Below are 18,565 nucleotides of genomic sequence, written 5' to 3'. Positions count from 1 at the left end.
CCCCTCATATATTTTAGGCTATATTGTTATAAAAAATATTGTTTTACAATAAACTTCAATTTTATGAATATTGAAATTTATCTCTTATAAATACTTTCAAATTTTTTTTTGCCTTAGCACTTAAATTTATTAATGATAAAAAGCTAAGAATCCAGAAGTTTATGTCATTTGTTTTAACCAAATTATTTGTTTAAAATTTTGTGGAAGTTTGGTAATTAAAATATTTACATGTTTTGAAAAATAATTCTGAAGGATTATATCTATTTCAAAAATTTATCTTATAATAAAATCTGTCTGTTTTACAAAATGTTGAAATTTTAATTTTGTAAATACATTTGAGTTTTTCTTAATTCTTTAATTTAAAAGTAAAAGCTGAGAGGAGGTACATGGCATTTTTTTTACATCAAATTATTGTTTAAATAGTTTTGAAAGTTTAATTTATTCATTACATTTTCCTTTTTAAATAAATTATTAATCTATTTTTACTTGTTAAATTTGACAACTCTGGCTAATATGTAGTTACTCATATACACTATTTTATCAGATAATGTTATGTGATAAAGGGTTTCTTTAAACTTTGATTCTCTTTCTTTTAATAGGGTAAAGTAGTTTGCTTTCTTTTGTAACCTACCTGTTTATCATTTATACTTCTGCTCTCCATTCTTTAACGTAACAACTAATACTTTTGCTTAGGAAACCGTAATAAACCTGTGATCAAGAATGATACCACATCATATCCACATTATCGAGACAATGCTAAATTGAATGATAATTTACTGAGGTAGGTACATTTTTTTGTTTATATATTGAAGTTTTCTTAGAAATGAAACAGTATTAATTTTTGTCAAAGGATATTTTCATTTTAAAGTATCAGGAATTTTATTTTGTAAAAATCATATAAACATGGCTCCTTTGAGCCATTTGTATTTTAACTTGCTCATTTGAGTATTTATATTTGGCTTAAACAGTAGAACTGTTCACTTCTAATACATATTGTAATTATTCATTTCATTCATGGCAGTAAATAAAATAAATTAAAATGTTTTAAGATTGGCATCAGTTAATTTGTCAAATGATTACTGTAAGAGATTAAAATTACCTTCATATTTAATAAAAAATTATAAGTATATATATATATATATATATACTTATAATTTTTATTAAATATGAAGGTAATTTTATATATATATATATATATATATATATATATATATACTTATAATTTTTATTATCTTTATATATATATATATATATATATATATATTATTTCTGCTTGAGAAATAATTTATTTTTGTATTAAAAAAATCATGCCTAAATAACTATTTCCATCTGACAACTTTTCCAAGAAATGTCAAAATAATTTAACCTCATCCCTGAAAACTTTAAGTCATTCGAAAGAGTTCTGCTCAAGAAATACTAATGTTGAAGTTGTTTAACGTGCTGATATTATTCACGCAAAACTTTATCGTTTTAACATTTTACCCTTTCTTGATTGTTCTGACATCGTTGGTTCTTCAACAAAGGAGGGATTGGACCTAGTAATTCACTCCCATTTGTTTGATAGCACTTTTCTCAATAACTATGTTTTGGATATTTTGAAATTTTGCACAAACATTAGTCATGGTGAAAATAAATTTTTGCCAGAACGAATTTTCCGGGATAACTCTAGTAAAATTTGTTCACACTTTTCTCAATAACCACGTCTTGGATGGTTTTAAAATTTTGCACAAACATTAGTCATGGTGAAAGTAAATTTTTGCCAGAACGAATTTTCCGGGATAACTCTAGTAAAATTTGTTCACACTTTTCTCAATAACCACGTCTTGGATGGTTTTAAAATTTTGCACAAACATTAGTAATGCTGAAAGTAAATTTCTCCATGGAGAGGGATCCTACATGGTTGGCTTGTGTCTTTAAAAATTTGAAAATACCTACTCAGAAATATTTTTGTTTTATATTTTAAAAATAAATTATTTAATTATTTCTTGAATGAATATTAAACACACTAAAATATTTTTAAAATGAATTATCATTTCTTTAGAAGAAATTAGATGTTTGTATATTTTATTAATTTAAAATACTCAATTCTGTTTCCACAGTTTAGGGCAGTTTTAAAATGTATGACTAAAACCTTTATAAATTTAATTCAGATTGTTTGATTGTATTTTCACAACAGTTTATGAAAGAAATTCATGTTATTTACTAAATTTCTTTTCTCTCTCAGGTCAGATTTGCAAAGATCATGCTGTGGTAATTTAGGAAATAAATTATTTAACAGTTTAGAAAGGTAGGCTTCATAAGTTTTACTGTTTTTTTTTACTTATGTTTTGTACTATAATCCTTCTTTTATAAATTTTGATGCTATGAAATTAAAACCAAAATATGTCATGGTTTTAGTATTGAATATATAAATAGCATTGTTTTCATACACACATTGAAATATTTGACAAAATATGAATGCTGGATACAAAAATCATTTATTGTTTTCAGATGAAAAGTGTAAAATATACTGTTTTAATCCAGATACAATGATCATACTTACATTGATTACATTTTAAAGCATGGAATCTATTTTATATTGTTTCTAAAGAGTGAATTTGCTATGTAAAACAATGAAACTTTTTGAAGCTTTTTGGCTTGTATTTTCTATTTTGTATTGTAACTTATAAATGTTCCACTACGTGCAAACATTTTGATTACAAACTAATAAATTTTTCTGAGGCTTCATGTTTTGAACACAATTGTTTGAAATTGTCATTCTCAAGATCACTTGATTATAGCTTACCAATGTCGATCTGTAAAAATGCAATTGTATTTTTCTCTCACATAATATTATCACAGTCACTTGTAGTTTTCTAAGTTATATTGTAGATATTCACTGGTGTGTCCTTTTAAAAATTGTGTGTGTGTGTATGTATGTATATATATATATATATATATATATATATATATATATATACATATATATATATATACACACACACACACACACACACATTCACACATTTTTTTGTGAAATCAGAAATAGTTATGGATTAAAAAAAAAAATTTCCTTTTTATATACTACAAAACGAGAATGATATGGAATTCTATAAAACAAAAATCCATGTTTAACTTAAAAGCAAATATAATATTCACTCGTCATTAAGTTCTTTTCTCTTTTCATTTTTTTTTATGCTCTGAAATAATTTTTATTTTCTATCTTTTCTGTTTTTCTCTCTCTTCTTGCTTTTTTTTGTTTTCTCTGTTCTGTTTTCTCCCTCCCTCTTTTCTGTTTTCACCCCCTCCCTCTGTTCTGTTTTCTCCCTCCCTCTGTTCTGTTTTCTCCCTCCCTCTGTTTTGTTTTCTCCCTCCCTCTGTTCTTTTTATCCTCTTCTCTGTGCTTTTTTTACTCTCTCTCTCTTTTCCTATTGCTGTTCTCTTTCCATTTTCTCTGTCTCTCTTTCTCTTTCTCTCTCTCTCTCTCTCTCTCTCAGTCTCTTTGTCTGTCTGTCTCTCTCTCTGTCTCTCTCTCTGTCTCTCTCTCTGTCTCTCTCTCAGTCTCTTTGTCTGTCTCTCTCTCAGTCTCTTTGTCTGTCTCTCTCTCAGTCTCTTTGTCTGTCTCTCTCTCAGTCTCTTTGTCTGTCTCTCTCTGTCTCTTTGTCTGTCTCTCTCTCAGTCTCTTTGTCTGTCTCTCTCTCTGTCTCTTTGTCTGTCTCTCTCTCTCTGTCTCTTTGTCTCTCTCTGTCTCTCTCTCTGTCTTTCTCTCTCTCAGTCTCTCTGTCTGTCTTTCTCTCTCTCAGTCTCTCTGTCTGTCTCTCTCAGTCTCTCTGTCTGTCTCTCTCCCTCTCCATTTTTTTCTCTCTCTCTCCCTCTTCATTTTTTTCTCTCTCTCTCTCTCCATTTTTTCTCTCTCTCTCCATTTTTTCTCTATCTCTCCATTTTTTCTCTCTCTCTCTCCATTTTTTCTCTCTCTCTCCATTTTTTCTCTCTCTCTCTCCATTTTTTCTCTCTCTCTCCATTGTTTCTCTCTCTCTCCATTGTTTCTCTCTCTCTCCATTTTTTCTCTCTCTCTCTCCATTTTTTTCTCTCTCTCTCTCTCCATTTTTTTCTCTCTCTCTCTCTCCATTTTTTTCTCTCTCTCTCTCTCCATTTTTTTTCTCTCTCTCTCTCTCTCCATTTTTTCTCTCTCTCTCTCTCTCCATTTTTTCTCTCTCTCTCTCTCTCTCCATTTTTTCTCTCTCTCTCTCTCTCCATTTTTTCTCTCTCTCTCTCTCCATTTTCTCTCTCTCTCTCCATTTTCTCTCTCTCTCTCCATTTTCTCTCTCTCTCTCTCCATTTTTTCTCTCTCTCTCCATTTTTTCTCTCTCTCTCTCCATTTTTTCTCTCTCTCTCTCCATTTTTTCTCTCTCTCTCTCCATTTTATCTCTCTCTCTCTCCATTTTTTCTCTCTCTCTCTCTCTCCATTCTTTCTCTCTCTCTCTCTCTCCATTCTTTCTCTCTCTCTCTCTCTCCATTTTTTCTCTCTCTCTCTCTCTCCATTCTTTCTCTCTCTCTCTCTCCATTTTTTTCTCCCTCTCTCTCTCTCCATTTTTTTCTCCCTCTCTCTCTCTCTCCATTTTTTCTCCCTCTCTCTCTCTCCATTTTTTCTCCCTCTCTCTCTCCATTTTTTCTCCCTCTCTCTCTCCATTTTTTCTCCCTCTCTCTCTCCATTTTTTCTCCCTCTCTCTCTCCATTTTTTCTCCCTCTCTCTCTCCATTTTTTCTCCCTCTCTCTCTCCGTGTTTTTCTCTCTCTCTCCGTGTTTTTCTCTCTCTCTCCGTGTTTTTCTCTCTCTCTCCGTGTTTTTCTCTCTCTCTCCGTGTTTTTCTCTCTCTCTCCGTGTTTTTCTCTCTCTCTCCGTGTTTTTCTCTCTCTCTCCGTGTTTTTCTCTCTCTCTCTCCGTTTTTCTCTCCCTCTCTCCGTTTTTTTCTCCCTCTCTCCGTGTTTTTTTCTCCCTCTCTCCGTGTTTTTTTCTCTCTCTCTCTGTGTTTTTTTCTTTCTCTCTCTCTGTGTTTTTCTCTCTCTCTCTCCGTGTGTTTCTCTCTCTCTCTCTCCGTATTTTTCTCTCTCTCTCTCCGTATTTTTCTCTCTCTCTCTCTTCGTTTTTTTTCTCTCTCTCTCCGTGTTTTTTCTCTCTCTCTCCGTGTTTTTTCTCTCTCTCTCCGTGTTTTTTCTCTCTCTCTTCGTGTTTTTTCTCTCTCTCTCCGTGTTTTTTCTCTCTCTCTCCGTGTTTTTTCTCTCTCTCTCCGTGTTTTTTCTCTCTCTCTCTCCGTGTTTTTTCTCTCTCTCTCTCCGTGTTTTTTCTCTCTCTCTCCGTGTTTTTTCTCTCTCTCTCCGTTTTTTCTCTCTCTCCGTTTTTTCACTCTTTCTCTCTCCGTTTTTTCACTCTCTCTCTCTCCGTTTTTTCACTCTCTCTCTCTCTCCGTTTTTTCACTCTCTCTCTCTCTCCGTTTTTTTCACTCTCTCTCTCTCCGTTTTTTCACTCTCTCTCTCCGTTTTTTCACTCTCTCTCTCCGTTTTTTCACTCTCTCTCTCTCCGTTTTTTCACTCTCTCTCTCTCTCCGTTTTTTCACTCTCTCTCTCTCTCCGTTTTTTCACTCTCTCTCTCTCCGTTTTTTTCCTCTATCTCTCTCCGTTTTTTTCCTCTCTCTGTCTCCGTTTTTTTCCTCTCTCTGTCTCCGTTTTTTTCCTCTCTCTGTCTCCGTTTTTTTCCTCTCTCTGTCTCCGTTTTTTTCCTCTCTCTGTCTCCGTTTTTTCCTCTCTCTGTCTCCGTTTTTTTTTCTCTCTCTCTCTCTCTCTCTCTCCGTTTTTTCTCTCTCTCTCTCTCTCCGTTTTTTCTCTCTCTCTCTCTCCGTTTTTTCTCTCTCTCTCTCCGTTTTTTCTCTCTCTCTCTCCGTTTTTTCTCTCTCTCTCTCTCCGTTTTTTCTCTCTCTCTCTCTCTCTCTCCGTTTTTTTTCTCTCTCTCTCTCTCTCCGTTTTTTTTCTCTCTCTCTCTCCGTTTTTTTTCTCTCTCTCTCTCCGTTTTTTTTCTCTCTCTCTCTCCGTTTTTTTCTCTCTCTCTCCGTTTTTCTCTCTCTCTCTCTCCGTTTTTTTTTCTCTCTCTCTCTCTCCGTTTTTTTCTCTCTCTCTCTCCGTTTTTTTTCTCTCTCTCTCTCCGTTTTTTTTCTCTCTCTCTCTCCGTTTTTTTTCTCTTTCTCTCTCCGTTTTTTTCTCTCTCTCTCTCTCCGTTTTTTTTCTCTCTCTGTCTCTCCGTTTTTTTTCTCTCTCTGTCTCTCCGTTTTTTTTTCTCTCTCTCTCTCCGTTTTTTTTTCTCTATCTCTCTCCGTTTTTTTTTTCTCTCTCTCTCCGTTTTTTTCTCTCTCTCTCTCTCTCCGTTTTTTTCTCTCTCTCTCTCTCTCCGTTTTTTTCTCTCTCTCTCTCTCTCTCTCCGTTTTTTTCTCTCTCTCTCTCTCCGTTTTTTTTCTCTCTCTCTCTCCGTTTTTTTTCTCTCTCTCTCTCCGTTTTTTTTCTCTCTCTCTCTCTCCGTTTTTTTTCTCTCTCTCTCCGTTTTTGTTTCTCTCTCTCTCCGTTTTTGTTTCTCTCTCTCTCCGTTTTTGTTTCTCTCTCTCTCCGTTTTTGTTTCTCTCTCTCTCCGTTTTTGTTTCTCTCTCTCTCCGTTTTTGTTTCTCTCTCTCTCTGTTTTTGTTTCTCTCTCTCTCTCCGTTTTTGTTTCTCTCTCTCTCTCTCTCCGTTTTTGTTTCTCTCTCTCTCTCTCCGTTTTTGTTTCTCTCTCTCTCTCTCCGTTTTTGTTTCTCTCTCTCTCTCTCCGTTTTTGTTTTCTCTCTCTCTCTCCGTTTTTGTTTTCTCTCTCTCTCTCCGTTTTTGTTTTCTCTCTCTCTCTCCGTTTTTGTTTTCTCTCTCTCTCTCCGTTTTTGTTTTCTCTCTCTCTCTCCGTTTTTGTTTTCTCTCTCTCTCTCCGTTTTTGTTTTCTCTCTCTCTCTCCGTTTTTGTTTTCTCTATCTCTCCGTTTTGTTTTCTCTCTCTCTCCGTTTTGTTTTCTCTCTCTCTCCGTTTTGTTTTCTCTCTCTCTCCGTTTTGTTTTCTCTCTCTCTCCGTTTTGTTTTCTCTCTCTCTCCGTTTTGTTTTCTCTCTCTCTCCGTTTTGTTTTCTCTCTCTCTCCGTTTTGTTTTCTCTCTCTCTCCGTTTTGTTTTCTCTCTCTCTCCGTTTTGTTTTCTCTCTCTCCTTTTTTTATGTCTTTCTCTGTCTGTTTTTTTTATCTCTTTTTTCTTTCTGTTTTCTTTCTCTCTTTCTCTCTCTGTTTTTTATCTCTTTCTCTCTCTGTTTTTTTTTATCTCTTTCTCTCTCTGTTTTTTTTATCTCTTTCTCTCTCTGTTTTTTTATCTCTTTCTCTCTCTCTGTTTTTTATCTCTTTCTCTCTCTTTCTGTTTTTTATCTCTTTCTCTCTGTTTTTTTTATCTCTTTCTCTCTCTCTCTGTTTTTTTATCTCTTTCTCTCTCTCTCTCTCTCTGTTTTTTATCTCTTTCTCTCTCTGTTTTTTTATCTCTTTCTCTCTCTGTTTTTTTATCTCTTTCTCTCTCTCTCTGTTTTTTTATCTCTTTCTCTCTCTCTCTGTTGTTTTCTGTCTCTTTCTCTCTCTCTCTGTTGTTTTCTGTCTCTTTCTCTCTCTCTGTTGTTTTCTGTCTCTTTCTCTCTCTCTCTTTGTTGTTTTCTGTCTTTCTCTCTCTCTCTGTTGTTTTCTGTCTCTTTCTCTCTCTCTCTGTTGTTTTCTGTCTCTTTCTCTCTCTCTCTGTTGTTTTCTGTCTCTTTCTCTCTCTCTCTGTTGTTTTCTGTCTCTTTCTCTCTCTCTGTTGTTTTCTGTCTCTTTCTCTCTCTCTCTGTTGTTTTCTGTCTCTTTCTCTCTCTCTCTGTTGTTTTCTGTCTCTTTCTCTCTCTCTCTGTTGTTTTCTGTCTCTTTCTCTCTCTCTCTGTTGTTTTCTGTCTCTTTCTCTCTCTCTTTGTTGTTTTCTGTCTCTTTCTCTCTCTCTCTGTTGTTTTCTGTCTCTTTCTCTCTCTCTCTGTTGTTTTCTGTCTCTTTCTCTCTCTCTCTGTTGTTTTCTGTCTCTTTCTCTCTCTCTCTGTTGTTTTCTGTCTCTTTCTCTCTCTCTCTGTTGTTTTCTGTCTCTTTCTCTCTCTCTCTGTTGTTTTCTGTCTCTTTGTTTTACTTCTGTGTGTTTTATCTTTTCATTTTTCTTTTTCTGTTCTATTTTTTTCTTGTTTATTTATTTCTCCTTATAAATGGCAAATGTTAGCTATAAACGTGACCAGCTTATAACAAAATTGGTAAAACTAAGCAATGCAGTATGCTCTATTCAGCCATCTTCAAGCAACATAATCTTCAGGATTGAGTAACTTATTATATTGCTTACTTAATCTTATCATTTAATTAATTACAAAAATATTAATTGAAAACAAAAAACTTAACAGTGTATTTACTGATTTAGTTTATTATAAATATTTTTTGTAATGCTAAATGATTTTTGTATGCAATGCTAAATGATTTTTGTATGCAATGCTAAATGATTTTTGTATGCAATGCTAAATGATTTTTGTATGCAATGCTAAATGATTTTTGTATGCAATGCTAAATGATTTATTGCATGCAATGCTAAATGATTTATTGCATGCAATGCTTAATGATTTTTGCATGCAATGCTTAATGATTTTTGCATGCAATGCTTTCTTTTTACTAACCTGTACTGCATGTGCTTTTCCAAGGCTTGCGTGTTGTATATATAAACTTACAATTAGTTTTATGAATTACTATTTTTTTCTTTTTGTTTATCCCAAACAAAGCATATTGCCACTTAAGTGTAAAGACCAGATTTGTAGGGAGCAGTTTAGTTGAGGTTTTAGGCAGCAAGATGTTGGTTCACATTACATTTAAATTTGTGCATGTTGGTATTGTCATGGGTACAGAAGCTGAAAGAGAATTCAAAAGGCAAGTAGTCTGAGAAAATCTCCTGGCATCTAAAGACAAGCGGAATTTAGCTGCTAGTGTGTTTGTGAATGAAGTATTTTCATTTAAAAAGGTGCAGTAAGTTCATCCAAGCATATTCTGTGAAAGTACTTGCAAAACAAGCATACGAATGCAACACTTTGGTAATATGACAGAAAGTTGGCAGATGGTGTAGGATCGGTTAGGTTGTAAACTATAATTTGCACCCTATGCAAGAGGCAGACACTGATGATTGTTACACTAACTCAGATGTGCAATTTTGCTTTTTTCATATCATTGGGGTTTACCATCCTGTTATATCGACTTATTTTGCCATCCATGACAATGATAGACCTTGTAAAATAGCCCCCCCCTCCCACCACCACCACAAAAAAAAAAAAAAAAATCATTAGAACTAAACCCAGTAACAAAATATCCTAGATAGATTTAAATCGGACAGTTGATATATTTTAAGAAAATGGCAAGAGATATGGAAGAGATATTAAAGTTTTATTGTTAAGACAATAAAAAAAATGAATAGACCAATTTATTTTATACCCTGACATGAAAGTGATGTTTTTCTAATTGTTTTCCAAATTTCATGACGAAATTCTTTATAGGGGAGTGGTACCGAGCTTCTAAATATCTTAGTGTAAAAAAAAAATCTGACACAAAATAGCCGTTTTATAGCTCTAACAGTTTTATCATTACTTACCTATTAAAACCTCTTCAAATAAGTATAGTATAGTACAATAATACAGAAAGGTAGAATAATTTTTTTTTCAAACTTAAAATAATGGCCAAAAGTTTTAAACTTTAATGCAAGCCATTATATATATAAAAAAAATAATTTTATAAATGCAATAAGCTTCTTCCTGGTACACCGTGATGGGTCCCCAACTAGAACAGGCAGTCAATCAATTTGATTAAAAAAACTGGTCGATTTCACTGAGTTCGATGACAATAAAAATATGGGAGTGTGAAACATAGCATTCATTTATCATCATTCAGTTTCGGACAACATCGGGTCACCCAGCTAGTTGACCATAAATGGTAAATACACAATATAATAAAAAGTTAATTTTTATTTGAGAGGCTATTGAACCATCTATAAAAACTATATAAGGATACAAATCACTAAATTTTACTGTTGATATTATTTAATAGATTTGATTGAAGCTAAAAACTTTCTAGAAAAGTTGATTATAAATTCTCATTTTCATTTTGTTCAAAGATTTTTAAGGCTTTTAAGTAATAGACTACATTATTTTTTCATGCAACATAGATTACGATGCGACTTTCTCTGTTAGTTTGCAGCTTTTTCTTTTTTTCTTTTTCTTGCTTCATTTTAGAGCCCGGCATGTTGGAACCGGAGATGTGCTTCCAGTTAATGGTGTGTCGTCGTCTCCTCCTTCTTCAAGGGAACGACCAACGCCAACCAGCCTGCATGATAGACCGATTCCCAATGTTGCATGTCCTCTTTCTACTAATCACAAATATGCTGCTGCTGTTGCTGCCACCACCACTACTACTAAGCCCTATGCTAATGACTACTTGCATCATTGCAACCCTGCCGACATGACCACAGAGCATATACTCACCAGTCCTGTGGAGAATTTCTTACCTGAAGCTGATGCACTTGCTATCAAGAAAGCCCATCAGGTTATCATGTAGGTGTTGCTGCTGCTACTGCTGCAAGCTATTCTTCACTCATTTGTTTTCTATTTTTCTCTGTGCATAGTTCAAACTAACAAATCTTTTATTTTCCAGAAATTCTAAGGAATAGTTTAGATTTTAGATTAACAAAAACTTCAGTTCTTGTATTTTTCTGCTTTAGAAGTAAAATATTTATGAAACATTCTTTTGCGTTTAAAGGTTTAATATTTTTCATTTCATATATATTTCTATGTATAGGATTCATTTTTAATATAATTAACTGATCGTTTTTGAAACACACCTGCTAGGCATAAGGGTGAGTAATGTGGATTATATTTAGTTTAATTCAGTTTTATACAAAAGGGGTAGAAGAGGGATGGAAGCTTTCTGTGAAAATTCAAATACTTTTTTTTTGTGAAATCTTAGCAATAGGTGTTTTTGCCACTTATCAGTAAATTTATTGACAGTTATCAATAAATCTTCTCCAAATTTCAGTTCGTTTTAACATATTTTAAAAAGTTTTTATGTGGCATAATATTAGGAACAACCCCTGATTTGAAAATTCAAATATTTTGGATTTTCGTGTGTGCATGTATAATTATCAATGTTATATTGAGGTGAGAAATATACATGTATGCACATTACAATAAGTTTTTCCTCATCAGACGTCCATTTGATGAGGAAAGACTTATTGTAGCTGGACAAGATCAGAGCTTACTCACAAATGGATTTAAAAAAATGGCTGGCCTACAAACAAATGGGCAGTGTAGGTTTTGCCACTCAGCTATTGAAAGCGCAAGCCATCTAATGTCTGCATGCCCAATCTTATTGGCAGATGGCCATTATACTGCTTGTCACAACAAAATATGCAAGTACCTCCATTGGAAGATCTGTGGAGAGATGCAACTTGACAGATCGCCGAACATCTGGGAACATGAACTACCACCAATAACATCAAACAGAAATGTGACCGTGTTCTATGACAAAGACATACAGGCAGGCAGATACATAAAAGACAAGGCCATAAAACCAGATATTGTTATATGGAACAAGCCTGAAAGAACTGCACTCATTGTTGATGTCACAGTCCAAATGATTTCGGCCTTAACAGAGCTGAACGGGAAAAGATAACAAAATATCAGGACCTAAAAAATGATCTAAAAACGACATGGTTTCTGAAAGAAATAAACACATTATACTGGTTGTGATAGGAGCAACTGGCTTAATAAAGAATCTTCATTAAATACTTAGAAGCAATCCCTGGAAGACCAAGCTGTAACGAAATACAGATAGCATCCATAAAGGGAACAGTATCTATTCTTAAAAGAGCCTTCGGATATAAATTTAAATCATAACAGAATCAAGTGTTAGCTCCAGAAGGGAGCCCCTTGATCTCTTAAAACTTACTGAAGTAAAATACAAAAAAAAGTAAATGTATCTTCATACAGAAGTTTGTCATTTTAATCTTTGTTGAAAAAAAAAAAACATGAATTACTTTGGGTCCCTTCAAAAATAATGTATATTTCTTGCTTCAATTATTACATTTAATTGTTTTTTACTATTATTATTATTAAAAGCAAAAATCTAATGAAGTACAAAGATTTTTAATCGTATATAAAAAATTATTTACAAAATCAACCCCAATACATTTTGTTTTCTTTGTAAACAAATCAACCATTTCATTTTGTTTATAGTTGAAAATAAAAGGAAAAAAATTGATTTTTGCCATCATTGCACAGTATGAAAAACAAAAAAAAAACAACCCCAATTAATCTCTTCATCAAATAACTCTAATCTTCAAAAGTAGAATGATTATTTATAGACATGTAATTTCAAATTGATTTTCTTTAACACTCGCTTATTTATCTTTTTGTTGCCATGTTATTGATTAAAACATTGATTTGCTACAAAAAAGAAGGCTATTTAAATGAACTTCATCCTATCAGTTCATTAGTGAACATTAAATCTGCCTTAGTCTGTTAAAAAAGCCAATTCCTTTTATTTTCTTTAAATGTTTTCAATTGAAACAATAGTAAAAGAAATTATAAGACAGCTGGAATTAACTTTAAAATATAACTTTATTGCAAAAATGACAAAAATTTACTTTTATAATTGATGTAAGTTTCCAGTGTTAACTTTCTATTTAATATCTGATATTTTGATTTTAACAAAATATTTTGTTTGATATTATTTTATTCTAACCTTATATTCAATAAAAAATGATCTAGTGCTTTTTAGATGGTTCAACTACTGTTCAGACTAGGAAATATTTTATACAAATTGCATTAATAAATTTAAACAAATAGCGGCTATATTGGGAATATTAATTCCCAAATAAGCTGGACAATTTTTCACGACTATCTGTTTATCATAATGGTGACAAGTCAAACACAGTTGTCCTCTTTTGAAATTAAACTGGACAAATTATTTTTGTGTGCTCCTTTGATTGGCTATTTAAAATTTTTGTTATTTTTAGGAAGAAGCTATGTTGTCATAACTCCCCCCCCCCACCTAATCTTATCACTAACCTTATATGTTGGGTGGCAATACTCCCCCCCACCCACCCTCTAAATAACTGAGAATGAAAGATAGTAGCTTATACAAGCTAGTACCATTTTGGGGACTAGGTCGGAGAGGATGTTTTAGTGGAAGGGTTAAGGAAGTTTCTTTTTATCTTTTGAACTTACTAAAAGCAATAACCTTTCCTGATAATTCAGAATATTTGCAAAATAAAAAGAGGAAGAGCTCCATAAAAATCAGCAAACAAACTAAATTTTTTTTTTGTGAATACTCAGTAGATCAAGTACTTTTAGTGAAAAAGAAAGATAAAGGGGTAAACCAAACTTTATAATTCCAAGAGAGGACAAACTTTGACTTGTCATTGCTACATTGCTAATACATTGAGTGAATTTATTAATGCAGACATTTAAATAAAATATTAAACACTCCTAATTTAATATTTTAATTATGATAAACTGCAAGAACATGTACTCTACTAATATGTCATTCTGTTTCAAATGGTAAAAATTGATGCTGAATATCTTTGATAGTTTGTATTTAATATTGATGTGGAGTTTTCGGTTTCATTAATGCCTCTAATTTGTTTAATCCCACAATTTTTTCTACATCACTTGTTTGATTACTAACCAAAGGATTAATTGATTTTTTTTTTTAGTCCGTTGCTTCCGCCTGTTATTTTTTATCTTTTAAATATATTCATTTGTTTTGATGTTTGCTAGGAAAAACAAGTGTCCAAAGCCAAAATATAGACATAATGTGGTAAGTTTTATTTTTGCTATCATTTTTTTTATGGGTTTTATTTCAAGATATTGTAAAAATTTTCTACAAAATATATGCTATAATACTCATTAGAGTACATGTTTTAAAAAAAAATGTTGTCCATAACATTGAAAACATTCTTATTGTGAAATAGAAAGAGTTATTTTTATTTATTTTTTCATCCCTCGACAAAGGAGAGATTGGACCTAGTAATTTACTCCCATTTGTCTGTTTGTTTGCGCATTTTTCAATAACCACGCCTTGGATTAAAAAATTTTTTTTGCACAAACATTAGTCATGGTGAAAGTAAATTTTTTATGTGTGGGCCTCACACGCTCGGCTTGTTTCAATATTAACTGTAAATTTTGTTTTGTTTTTGTTTTTCTTAATTTGGAAAAAGGAGTAATATGAATATTTGTGTACAGAAAGTATTTATTTACTTGCTTCCTACAATGGTAGTTAGACACAAGGTCAGGTTTTAATATGAGAAAAATCCAGCTACCCAAAAAATGAACACTTTGGATTGGGACAAAAAGAAGAATTTTCTCAAAAATTTTTTTAAAATAAATTGTCTCTTTCACCAACTGAGAACAGAAAAAAAATGAACTCTTGTATCAGACCAGATACACATTGTAGCCAAAATGTTTGGAAAGTAATCAACCTAATTGAAATTTTAAATGTGTATTCTTTTTATTTTTCATTATGACACCAGGATTAAAAAAAAAAAAAGTTCTCAATACTTAAGAAAACATATACATATCATGCTTAAGAAAACATATCAGTACATACATCATTGATTTAAAGTTCCACCAGAAACTTCTGAATGTTAAAGAATTTCATCAAACAAACTGAATGTTTTAACATTTTTATTACATGCAAAGAAGTGATTTAGCAAAAGAAACTATTGATTTTTTTCTTGTATTTAGATGAACTTTTTTTTTTTTTTTAGTTATTTTGGATTTTTGGATATAAAAAGAAATTTACTGAAAAATAGTCATCTGCTAAGCAGTAGATGACTATTTTTCAGTAAGTAACCACGTCTTTATATTTGTAGATTTCTGAAAAGTCCGAACTTGATTTAACTTTCCCTGTTCGTAGTCAGAACTGCTTATGTCATGGCTGCAAATCGATGGATACCTATTCCTAAAAAGCACTGTTTTTATTTTTATTTTTTGACAATTTGACTATACTATTGAGTACATATGAGTGCATATGAAAATAGCAGCAACAGCAGCCGAATGATGAATGACAAGCAATTCTATTAGCAGCAGGAACAGCATTTGAATGCATATGCAAATTGGCAAGTGTGCTCGGGCTTGCGTCTGAAGAAAAAGGACACCATGTGGGTGGAGAGAAACAGAGTCAGAGCAAAAGGAGATGGATGCGTAAAATGAAAGGAGAAGAAAGATGGTGCCGGATGATATAGAGGTCTGAGAGATGTTTGAACTGTAACGAACACTGTTCGAGTGTAACGATAATGTTACATTTTTTTTTTTCATGTATGTTTTTCTTCCAGTCATATCTTATATATGTTAATGATTAATCTTTTTAAATTAAGTGTCAAATAAATTGGAAATTATTGAATTCTTACTAACTTGCCAGTAACAAAAATATTTTACTGGCTTTCAAGATATTTAAAAAATATATATTTTCACTTTACTATTTCATTTCAGCTGAGCTAATTAAAGTTTCTAAATGTAATTTTGTAGAGTTATCGAGATGTTCGGACATTGAAGGCAATTGCAACTCGGACGATGATTGGTGGTGGCAGGATACCATTCAAAAAACAACCACCCAGTGTCAGTGCTCAGTTCCAGGTGAGGTTCATGTTTATTTTTTCCAACCTTGCAATTTTTTTTTTTTTTTTTTTTTTTTTTTTTTTTTTTTGTAACCTCCATCTTGGTGGAGGTTATGTTTTTCGGTTGAGTTTGTCATTGGCCTCACATTCATATCACTTGACTATTCACAAAACTTGAGTCAAAATGGCAGTCATGTTGTAACTTGGAACTTATTTAATTTTTGGTTGTCAAAATTTAGAACATGAAAAAGATTACACGTTTGTCAATAACTTTAATTCTGTTTATCAAGACTCACTATTTTACTCATATTGTAGCCAATGAAGTTCCACATCTTAAGATCATTACTTTTAAAATTACTTATAGATTAAATTTGAAACTTTTACAGAATTTCAACTTCTGATTTTTCCAAATTTGATGTATTGCTCTGATGCTCTTTTATGACAATGAAAATAAGTAAGCTAACAAAATTTCAGTCTCATCAGATAAACAGTTTTTGAGTTATCAACATTTCTATGACATAATTTCTGAAATACTTCATACAATATATACTTCTTTTACCCTCTAATAATTTTTAATATTTCCGAACATTCAGATAAAAAGTGACTTTTTTTCCCAGTATTGGTTCTAATTGTTTTATTTTGCCATCTAATTTACATTGTATGCACTGGAAACACAAACAATGAAAATAAGTTTCTTTATTCTATATTGTAAAGATAAAATAGAACTAAAGAGACATATTTTTAGTTATGAAGAAAGAATGCGTTAACAGATATCAGTTTCTGAATTTTAATTAAAATTAATTCAATAAATAGTTGTATTTGTAATCCAATGGGGCAGCAATATATCTAGTTTTGTGATTATTATTTGTGTTTTCTTGTTGGATTCTCAGACTCGCACAAAAATAGCATTTCAATTGACAAATGAGACTTTGCTTCTGACCAGTCAATTTTCATTTCTTATTTTACTACATTATTGGTAATATCAAAATCTATTTTGCTACAGTTTATTTTTAAAAATTACTTCATCTGGCTTAGATAACTGGTAATATGACACATTTATAAATAGTTGCTTAAAAGTGAAAACTCAGCAAGAGTAGAGCTTGTATTTTGAGGAGCATAATAGTTTGTTTGTTTTTTTAAATTTTATTTTATAGATGTACTGTAATTTTTTGCCAGTTTTGCAGTTTAAATCCATCATTGGCTTTAGTATTCTTCAAGTGATAATAGTCTATACATGTTACTTTTTCCTCTCATTGTTATCACTATCTGTTCAACAAATGATGTTGTCAGCATTTAAGTCAGGATTTCATCTAAACAATCTGAAAACATTAAAAATATAAAGAATTCATTACCATCACAACACAAATAACTGATTAATACAATGTCATGCACTTGAAACATTTTTGCTTTTCAGTATGAAATTAAAATAGACTTATAGCAGAAATATTTTCTAAATTTATTTTTTATTTATTTTTTTACTGATCAATATTATCTTTTTACACTTTCAGTGGTCACTGTCCAGATTGATGGAAACCCTTAATTATGGCAATCCGTTCTTTGTACGATGTATAAAGTCCAATTCTGAAAAGGTACCATCTAATATTAACACATTATTTCCTTTTAACAGAACTTTCATTTCTTAAATAGGTATTCTGTAGAGTTTATCTAATGTTACATAAACCTCAATGATTACAATTCATAAGAGTAGTGGTTGATGGGCAGAAATCAGAAGCCCACAGTATTAATGCTGAAGTCACTCAAGGGTTCATTCTGGGCCCAACTTTCTTCTTGATCTAAATCAATGATTTCCCAAATCACATCCTATGATCATTCGTAAACATTTATGCTGACGACACTACCATCTATGGCAACACTTCAAAAGCCATAAACGACCAAGTTCTCTCTGATTCTCTCTCCCTTGATCTTGTCATGTGGTGCAATGAGGAAGGAGGTGGTTGATTAATTTTGATGCATTTAAAACCAAGCTTCTATCTTTCCATCATCAGTGCTCTGATCCCCATCTGGCATCAGTTGAAATGAATGGTTCTCATCCTGAAGAAGCTCCATGTTTTGACAAGCTTCTGGGTCTTACCTTTACTCCTGATCTGACATGGAATACATACATCAAATCCGTTGTCAAGGTTGCTGGAAAAATGGTGGAATTGTTCTGCCACTTCAGTAGATATCTCACTACTGATGCAATTCTCTACCTGTATAAGAGTCAAGTACATTCAAGGATGGAGTACTGTTGCCACATCTGGATAGCATCTGCTAGAAACAGCTTATCTTGCCTTGACAGAGTTCAAAATAGACTTTGTGGCCTAGTAGGAGATGCCCTTTTCTCTTCCCTGCAACATCTTTCCCACAGAAGAATAGGCACTGTTTGAATCCAGTGGCAGAAAGTTCAGGACGACTAGAATCTATGCTGAGATAAGCGGAGAGCACATACAGCACCTAGAAATCCCAAATTGTCACTCATTTGGTATTGACCAGGTTCAATATTGCTTAACTTCGGTGATCCAGCAGTAGCTGACGTGTCAACGTGATTATGCTATATAAATTTTCTATTGATTCTTATATATTATAAAGTTGTGATTTCAAAAATAAAAAAATATATCCATATGACTTGGCTTCATCAGCTTGAATCAAAACCAGAACGTGCAGAAAAAATATATATATATATATAACTTGAGTTCCTTCAGTTATAATCGAAACCAAAATTAATGAAGAATTGGTAAAATTATTTATTACAAGAAATGGAAGGTCATAACAATTAAATGACAGTCACTCAGGAAAAAAAAAAGTTTAAGCGTAACACAAAATAATACACGTTATCA

General features: G+C 32.3%; 1 protein-coding gene across 33 annotated transcripts in view; it reads left to right on the top strand.

Annotated features, from left to right (window-relative positions):
* The window catches only part of LOC145268594 (unconventional myosin-IXb-like), a 349,537-nt gene that overhangs the window by 226,300 nt on the left and 104,672 nt on the right, over window positions 1–18,565 (top strand). For 24 of the 33 annotated variants that reach the window (XM_080124059.1, XM_080124049.1, XM_080124094.1 and 21 more), the window contains 6 exons: window positions 694–781; window positions 2,225–2,287; window positions 10,348–10,665; window positions 13,891–13,930; window positions 15,640–15,747; window positions 17,237–17,317. In XM_080124059.1, coding sequence (XP_079980185.1) covers window positions 694–781; window positions 2,225–2,287; window positions 10,348–10,665; window positions 13,891–13,930; window positions 15,640–15,747; window positions 17,237–17,317 — 698 coding nt within the window. The remainder of the gene's footprint in view (window positions 1–693; window positions 782–2,224; window positions 2,288–10,347; window positions 10,666–13,890; window positions 13,931–15,639; window positions 15,748–17,236; window positions 17,318–18,565) is intronic. The other 9 variants (XM_080124293.1, XM_080124274.1, XM_080124194.1 and 6 more) reach the window with 1 other exon arrangement.

Source organism: Euprymna scolopes, chromosome 4, assembly GCF_053919585.1.
Source record: "Euprymna scolopes isolate OS-2025 chromosome 4, ASM5391958v1, whole genome shotgun sequence".
Taxonomy (NCBI): domain Eukaryota; kingdom Metazoa; phylum Mollusca; class Cephalopoda; order Sepiida; family Sepiolidae; genus Euprymna; species Euprymna scolopes.
Note: the sequence above shows the minus strand (reverse complement) of the source record. Positions and strands in the feature narration are given on the sequence as shown.